The sequence below is a fragment of the Hordeum vulgare genome, chromosome 2H (genome assembly GCF_904849725.1).
Source record: "Hordeum vulgare subsp. vulgare chromosome 2H, MorexV3_pseudomolecules_assembly, whole genome shotgun sequence".
Taxonomy (NCBI): Eukaryota; Viridiplantae; Streptophyta; class Magnoliopsida; order Poales; family Poaceae; genus Hordeum; species Hordeum vulgare.
In genome coordinates this window covers 21149890-21158955 of record NC_058519.1, presented here as the reverse complement: position 1 = coordinate 21158955, position 9066 = coordinate 21149890, and the positions used below count along the sequence as shown (strand labels likewise).

General features: G+C 47.5%; 1 protein-coding gene across 1 annotated transcript; it reads right to left on the bottom strand.

Moving 5' to 3' along the window:
* Positions 1 to 2420: 2420 nt before the first annotated feature.
* LOC123424541 (WD repeat-containing protein 25) lies at positions 2421 to 7059 on the bottom strand. Its single transcript, XM_045108170.1, has 4 exons — positions 6712 to 7059; positions 4870 to 5031; positions 3697 to 4181; positions 2421 to 3002 (listed from the first exon to the last, which is right to left on the bottom strand). The coding sequence occupies exons 1-4, from the start codon at positions 7028 to 7030 to the stop codon at positions 2631 to 2633; spliced, it is 1338 nt and encodes a 445-aa protein (XP_044964105.1). The 5' UTR covers positions 7031 to 7059; the 3' UTR covers positions 2421 to 2630.
* Between the last annotated feature and the right edge of the window lie 2007 nt (positions 7060 to 9066).

The window sequence follows — 9066 nt, the reverse complement described above, 5'->3', positions numbered from 1 at the left end:
GCCGATGATGATGACAACGTCGACGACGACCTCCTGTACCTCGACGGCGTGCAGCTGCCGGAGAAGGTTGACAACGACGATGGCCCCCTGGCCCTAGAAGAATTGCCAGCAGCAGGAGGTGGACCTCTCGATCTCGTCGTCGTCCCCGCAGACGGCGACGACGTGGAGGAGAACACCGAGCCTGAGCCGGTCTACGACTATGTTAAGCTACGGAGAATCGTCGCCAACTCCAAACACGGCGTCTTGCCCCTGGACACCGCCGAAGACGACGGCGAGCTGACGCTCCGGGACCTCGCTGCCACCTCCAACGACGGCGTCTTCCCTCTGTTGCTGCTCTGCGACATCCTCCTGCGCGTCCCGGCCAAGGCTCTCTGCCGCTTCCGCTGCGTGTCCACCTCCTGGAGCTCCCTCCTTCGCCACCCGGACTTCCTCGCCGCCCACAGGGCACGCCACCGCCGCCCGCTGTCCCCGCTCATCGCCGCCACCGTGCGCCTGGATCGCAGCGACGGCACCGCCATGGGCGTCGACCTCCTCGACACGTCCGGCAAGGTGGTCAAGAAGATAAGGAGCCACGCGGCCGTGGACCGGTGCTCGCTCCACGGGACGTGCGCGAACGGCGAGCTGGCGTGCCTCGTCGGGAGGACGGACCGGCGCCTCCGCGTGCTCGACGTGGCCACCGGCGCCGCCGCCTCCTTCCCGACGCGGCCTCGCGGGGCCCTGACGTGCACCCTCGGGAGGGTGCCCTCCACGGGGGAATACAAGGTCCTGACCATCGTCGTCCAGAAAAGACGCAGCAGATGGGGGCTACACGTTTGGTACGAGCAGACGGCTATGGTGCTGACCCTGGGAAGCAACGGCGGCGGGAGGTGGAAGAAGAGAGGGAGCCCCGATGTCCTGGTGCGGCGGCGGCACGGCGACGTGGCCGTCGTCAGGGGCGTCGCCTACTTCTCCATGGCGACGTGCGCGCACGGCCACGAGGCGGAAGAGCACCTGATCGCCGCGTTCGACCTCGAGGCCGAGAAATGGCAGCCGCTTTCCTGGCGCGGCCCCCCGGTGCGCGATGCCGACGGCGAAGCGGCCGTCGACCACGCCGACCGGAGCCTGGCGGAGGTGAACGGCTTCCTGGTCGCGGCCCACCGCGACAGGGACGCACGTACCATCAAGCTGTGGTTCCGGATGAACGTTGACGTGGAGAATCTTAAGTGGTTGGCGCTGTACAAGATCCCCATGGCGGGGCACTGCAGCTTGGAGAAGCCATTGCGGGTGCTTGACGACGGGAGGATCGTCGTCTGGTCGTCGGTGCACGGGTCCCGCGACGGCGCGCCGCAGGTGTATGACCCGAGCACGGAGACGCTGACGCAAGGGGCGGTGACGGCCAACTGCTACGCCGTCGGCGCGTACACCGGATGCTTGCTGCGTGTTGGGAGGAGGTCGGCGGATCACAAGAGGCTCGAGTTGCTGGATGCAGGGGATTCATATGGTCTGGGCAGGAGGATCGAGTATGGCTATCGCAGGTGCCGCCGCAAGAAGCCGCTGGTTGTCCAGAGCATTGCAGCTAGCGTGTATTAATCAGCTTCAGAATATATAATATATATATATATATATATATATATAGGACAGCCATAGTGGTGTTTATTGGTCAGTTCACTTTTTTAATGTATTAGTATTAAAGTATAGTCGGAGAATTTTTTTAGCTATTACCTTAGTTTTTTTAGGGACCTACTACCAAGAGTTGGTTGCAATATAACACTGTTTTTTAAAACTAATAATATATAGTCGTATGGTAGAAGTAGAACCTATAGTATTTGTTTATCCTTTCTTTGGAATTCCTATTTTTGCATATCTTTTTTAGAGGAATTTTTTTATCTTTTTATTTCAAGGGAGGAATTTGTTTATCTTTTTCTTTTGATGGCTAGGAAATTGTTGATCTTTTTTTAGAAGAGTTTATCTTTGTTTTTAGGGGAGTAATTTGCTCATCTATCAATTGCATTCCCGCAACTTGTGTGTCTCGGCCCATTACTTCCACAGTCCACACTAAAGGCCCAAGCTTGTATTCCAATATGGCAACACCGCCCCTCCCCTTGAAAAACCGGACTCCAGCACTATTATTTCTAATCACGGAGGTGAGCTAGCTAGTTATGCTTCCTAAAAAAACACGTCCGGACAAATTCAAAGTTTGCTTCCCAGCATCAAGGAGCAGAACATGGGACAGAAGCACCTTGCAGCAATGGCCACACCGCCGCTGCACCTCCTGCAGAGTTAAACAAGGAACCAAACATGTGGTAGTTTGAGAGGACTAAACTGAGCGTGTTGAACAAGTTAAAATACTGTATGTGCATTTTACCTTTGATCATCCTACTCCATTAGCAAAGCTTTGGTGAATACAAATATAAGCCGCACCACCTGCAGCTTGAAACATATTCAGCTGATCACCTCGTACACATTCAGTAGTGAATTTCCAAGTGTGTTCTTGTGATCGGATCATGACCAAATGTGTCCCATCTAACCAACCCACTGCAACTAAAGATGTCCGGGATTACCCGGGCAAAAGACAGGCTAAGCTTGTTGTGATAGGTTAACCTGAATCTGCGGTTAGAAAGCCAGGAGAACACTGCAAGGATCACTGCTTTTCATTCGAAAACAGATATTTCACCAGTCCAGCCACATGAAGCGATCACGTTAGGTAGTACAGGGTGGTATGAAACATAAGTGCACGCTTCTTTGAAGGCTTCGATCTTCCTCAGAAACCTCGAGGACTTGTAGTCATAGAAATAGATGCAGCCATCGGACGAACCGGACGCAAGTTCCCTCCCGCTCAAAGAGAAACTGCACTTTATCGGGAAGCCCCACACCCCATGTCCTTCGAACCGCCTGTACCTGTCTAGCTTGTATGGTGGCCTTGCTGAGAAAATTGCGATGTAGTTGCCGTTGGATTGCGCGACAAAAGAAGCTTCGTATGGGTGGTATCTCACACAGGGACAGGTGAATGCTTCTGTATAAACCTGTGATAGAGTGGGATTCATGTCAAGTTCCAGTGTAATTATTCAAACACAGTTCAAATTTATGCAAGACTTGTTCCCTGAAACGCCCCGGTTTTGATTAATAATTCAAGATCCATCAACATGAAACAGGAACTTTTAGTCAAACAAAAATAAATGTTATGGGTACTACAGTCAGAACAGTTATCAGCTCCAAACTGCAAAGAGAGTCAGTGGATAGGACTAGCATGCAGCTGCTAGACAGTCGGACGGCATTAGGTTAGGGAAGTGTTAATTCAAAAGTATCCATGTCAACACAATGAAATATAGGGATACATGTTATAGGGTACTTAGACTGGGTAAGGTAGCCCATTTTGTATTAGGGGATTGAGTTTAGTTCAGAGGATCAGTTGTTATCCTGTAAAAGCACATCACATAACTTCATGTAATCATGTAATATATATATATGTTTTAGACTCAGATTTGCAGCTATACTTGACAAAAACGAACTATACAGGTGAAAATAACTTCACGGGTAAGATGGAGGCAAATATAACAAGTAGACAAACACGAATTTTAAATAAGGATCATTTCTCCCTTCTTTCAATCTTCAAGATATGCCTAACTTTAATGTGTGCATACAAATGGGGAAAACATCATGCTCTATTGAAAGGAAGATTGATATTATCCTATATAAAAAAAATCAAAAATCAATTACCTGGTTAGATAGAGGAACTTCTCGTAATATATCCCATACAATTATAGTGTTCTCACTAACATTGCTTCTGGTTGTGTCAGTTGAACAGATAAACTGCTTCCCATCAGCACCGAACTCAACGTCGAGGATGGTGCCAAGATTTCTGTTGAACTCTTTAGTTGTCAAGCCAGTTCGAATATCCCAGAGTCTAAGAGAACCCTTGGTCCCACCAGATAGGAACAGATTTGAGTTGCTTGGAATGAACTTGATGACCTCCACTGGTTGATCCTCCTTGAATACTGTGATTTCTTTTCCCACCTCAGCGTCAACTAGTCGTGAGGAACAATCAAGCCCCCCAGAAAGTAAGAAGGGCCGATGATGGGACCACTTCACATCCTTTACAGCAGCAGTATGATATTTGAAAACTCGAGCAGTGGTATTCTCGCTGTTCCACACGTTCCATACGCGGACTGTATGATCCATTCCAGCAGAAGCAAGAAGATGTCCTGTGAATTTGTTTCTTGGTGAGTATCTGTAGGCAATAATGTTCTAATTGAATAGAATAAAAACAGCGAGCAAGATTATCCTGAAATTGTGCGCATCATCAATATGTAAATAAAATAACTAGAATCAGCTCATCTCTTTGAATAAAACTTGGTAGCAGTGGTAAAGCTTGCAACACGATAATACAGGCATACCAAAGATCTTACTATATCTATCGAATTAAGAACCCAACATCAAGATATACATATAATTTCAACTATCTGAATAACAGAATACTTCCAACTTTGTTCCAGCGCACAACAGAACACTATATGACTTTTTGCTTGTGGGGTAAGAAAATGTAATAATTGAGCGATATAGTGTTTGATATGTATAGATAATACTTTGCCAGGTTCATATCATTAACTTCTAAACTGATGTCATTGCCAGGACATGTATTGCATGCACTTCTTCACTAGTTAATATACCATCCTCTTTTCATGTTTGAAGACCAGTTTGTCATAATACAACAATTTATTGTGAATAAAAAACCAGAAAGCACGAATCCTGCATTTCTTTTAAATATATTTGCATAATCCTTCAAAACGCCCTAAACCTCATCATTTCAAAGTGTGTTTACTTATATTTTGGTAAATGTAAGTCCAAGAGAAAAAATAGCAAAATCAAAGTATATACAAAATGCCTACATACCATGACTCGGTGACCAATCCACAGAATTGACTGCTCTAGTGTGACTCGTCAAAGACACAGAGAGCTTCCAAGGTGAACCGTTGGTTGATCCAGGCTTTGGTTGGCATCGTAAAGAATGCAAAATATCATCTCGAATATTTGAGTCAGTGAGAGATCCAACGACTGTAATAATAAGCATAGAGCACATGAGCAAGGAACATAAATGTTGCTTAAGAAACAAGAAAAATAAAAACTACGATACAGGCGTGTCACTGGCAACACAATGAGTCATCATCAATTCATCATACAGGCCAAATAACACCACTAGGGATAAAACAGGGCTTCGATTTCCTTGCACATCAGTTAAGAGCAACTCTAGCAGACCCTGTATAATCACGACCTGCAAATGCGTTTTATAGTTCGACGAATTGGGGTTTTGCGGGACGAAATGTTGCGCTGCAGAATAGAACCCGCATAATGAAACTGCATAATTTGAAAAATAAACATTCGCGGGCGAAATTGGAACCATGGTCATGATCATACAAACTACATTCAGTACTAGAGGGGGGCATCACCTACTGGAGCTCATCGGAGCTCACCAGAGCTACTAGCTATCCTACCGCACTACGCAATTGAGCTCACCGGAGTCGAGCTCGTGCAGTAGTAGATATCCTACATTCAGTCGTCGTCCTCGTCGGAGGAGAGCTCGACATAGATGCACTTCTGCGCAGTCGCTTCGCGGCGCCACTCCTCCACCTTGTGGCCGAAGGCGATGGCCGACGCGACACCCTGCTCGTAGAGCACGGTGTCGATCTCCTCCTCCCTCCGACGGCGCTGCTGGTCCTCTTCCGCCTCTCGTGCACTCCGCGCCAGCAGCACGGGCAGAAGGCTATCCGCCTCCGCCAGAGGGAGGAAATCCTCCGGTCCGACGACGGCCCCGGCACGTCGCTCCGGCACCGCCTCGGCCTCCGGCTCCATCTTCACCGACGGGAGCTCTTCGAGCTCCCTCTTCACCGGTGGGAGGGAGGAGGACGAGCGCGAGCTCGACGCCTCGAATGAGCTGCCGGAGAAGAGGCGGCCGCGCGCGCGGTCGTACTCCTCTGTCTCACGACGGAGGAGCGACGGCGGCGGCGTCAGGCCCCACTGCGTGTACCGGCGGGCGGCGTCGGATCTGACGCAACGAGCCCTCTCGGGGTCGTCGTTCCTACGGCTATCGGAGCTGGCCATCAAGGGCGGTGGAATGGAGCGGCTACGCGGCGGAATGGAGGCGCGCGGCGGCGGATTGGAGGCGCCGGCGGTGAGGTGGGGGGACTTTTCGCGGTGGCGGAGGGATAGGGTTTTGACCCGCATCCAGCGGTCGAACCCGCAGTTATACCGGTCGAGCGGTCGCGTTTACGGGCCACCGCAAAAGTTTTACGGGTCGGGCCGCAATTGCAGTGTCTGCTCTGGCAGGAAAAACAGCCGAAACCCGTATAGTCGCCGGATTTTTTGCGGGCCGGCCATTTTGCGGGGTTTGCTAGAGTTGCTCTAACAATTCACAGCTTTTAATTTACATTTGCACAATAATTCTCCACAATTCCTAGCATAGTTTCAAGTCCAGCCATTACCGGTATGTAAAGGGACAAGATCAGGTCGATACTAAAATTCGCATTATGCTATTGAGGAATGACGGCTCAATTTTATCTTGACATAGATGACACAAGAATCTCACTTGAACATCGTGAATTTTCTGACATCAATCTTATTGGTCACAATGCATATCAGGACACCAAATGTTTCCAATCGAACCGGAGACAGAAACTTAGAACGACTTATCCAACTTCTGCAGTGTGCCTGTAAGAAGGGGGTCAAGGGTGTCCTCACCTGGGGAGTCGAACTCCGGCGCAACCGGCGGAGGAAGCGGTGCTGCGGAGCCCACGGGAGGCTGGGACGCGGCCAGGAGGGCGCGCTCCCTCTTGGAGACGTACCTCCGGCCAGCCAGCGGCGGCGGCGGCGCTTGGGGTGGGGCCGGTCGCGGGGCGGGGAGGGGAGGAGGTGGAGGGTATCCAGGGTACGGGGGAGATTCCCACCGCGGCCGCTTCGCAGGAGGCGGGGCGACCGAGGGGAGGGCCGTGGCGGGCCAGCTGGGAGCCGGGTCGTCGTCGTCGGAGTTGGCCCCGTAGGCGGCGGAGAGAAGATCCATCGGCGGGGGAGCCAGCGGATACAGAGGGACGGGCCGTTGATCTGGGCAGCGGGCGTGAAATGGAGGGTGTGGATAACTCCAGGTGTGGCTTTGCATGACGTCATAATTGACACATACTGTATACTAGTTTTTTCTTTTCGCGAACAAGCCCTAGGATCTACTCCCTCCGTTCCTAAATATAAGACTTTTAAAGATTTTATTATAGACTATATACGGATCAAAATGAATGAATCTATACTTTAAAAATATAACTACATACATCCGTATATAGTTTATAGTAAAATCTCTAAAAAATCATATATTTAAGAACGGAGGTAGTACTAAGAAGCCCAACCATTTATAATCAGCACCCCATAAACAAGAAAAAAATACAACATACCCCTTCATTCCGAGTTACTTGTCATAAAAATGATATAAATGGATGCGTCTAAAATTAAAATACATCTACATACATAAGGCTATAACATTATGCTAAAAAGAAGAGTTGATTCAAGGCGCATGATCAATTTGCTTCTTTCGAGCGCAGCTAGAGACTGGCCAGCGAGGCAACGGGCAGGAACAATACATTTTTCTTTCATGAAGCATGCCATACCTAGAAAATATTCCTAGCTCCGCCACTAGGTGCCGTTTGTAATAAGTTGTCTCTGATTGATGCAACATTTTTAGCTAATGAAATCACGTTTTATATAAAAATAATAGAAGACTAATTGAGCGATATCTTACCCATGGCCTAGGTACGGTGTGCAGCTTGTCCATGTTCAACATCGTAGGAAAGCAGTGACGAAGCTTGAAAAAAAGTTTAATTGGGTCAAAGTCTATGATAACAGAGTCATTCTTTATAAATGAATAATAATTAGTGCTAAATTAGTGAAGAACTTGCTAAATTTACTAGGATCAGTTGACCCATTGCCTACAAGAAAGCTCCGTCCCTGTAGGAAAGAGCACATGAATAACAGGAGATTGATTCAGCACGATTCTTCACCACCTTCGCTGTCAAAACATTCTATGTTCCGGGTCCTGGCCGGCCTTCTGCCACCCACTACAAATGTCGGGTAAACATAAGGGAGGGGCCTATATGGTGCGCCCCAAGAGGCCCAAACCACATACAGCTCGCGGCTTAACAGTGGAAGAAGGACAAATGATGGTATTGCCTAACGGAATGATGGCCTAATCACCCACCGCTTTATCCTAACAAAATGATAGGCCAACAGTGCAGTGTACATAGATGATATATCACTAGTGGGGACAGGGCCTTTAGTCCCGGTTCACCAACCGGGACTAAAGGCCTAACCTCCATGTGGCCGCCTCGGAGGGAGTACCTTTAGTTCCGGTTCTACTTACGATCCGGGACTAAAGGATCCGTCTGTTTTTCTTTTTTTGTTTGACCCGAAAACGTAGATTTTTTTAAATTTATTTTCAAATTTTATTTTTGAATATTTTTTATGTTTTATTCCAATTTTCTAATCTTTGAATTATTTGATAATTTAATCTCTAATCACCCATCCTCACTGCTCAAGCGTGGATCACTCATTTTAAATCGTCTAACTTTCCGGCCGATCATCCATCCTTTCACTACTTCAGCCCGAGCACGCTTAACTTTCTAGTTCTATCGCCCTTAGTTGCCAAGTGTGCACTTGTTGTTTTCCTCACAATAGTAAGCTATCAATCCTAAACAACTTGGGTCTTGATGTCATGTCACATGATTTAATTTTTTGAATTACAAACAATTATTAAAATAAACTTAATAAGTAACAATAATAGTGAATTTCAATGAAAACAACCTAATATTTTTAAATAAAATTATTTTTCTTTTTTGTGGAAAAAATTTCTTTTTGAAATAACTTTTTCTCCATTTGGAATTTTGAGCATGTGAGAAAACTTCACCGGGCAAGCCAGGGTGAAATCAAGTACCAATTTTTTCTAGTTTTTTTTATATATTATTTTTTTTGGACGTTGTATGCAAAAGTTAAGGCCGTTTATTTTTTTCCTTTTTTTACAAAAACGGTCAAAATTCATATCTCAAAATTTCTATACCG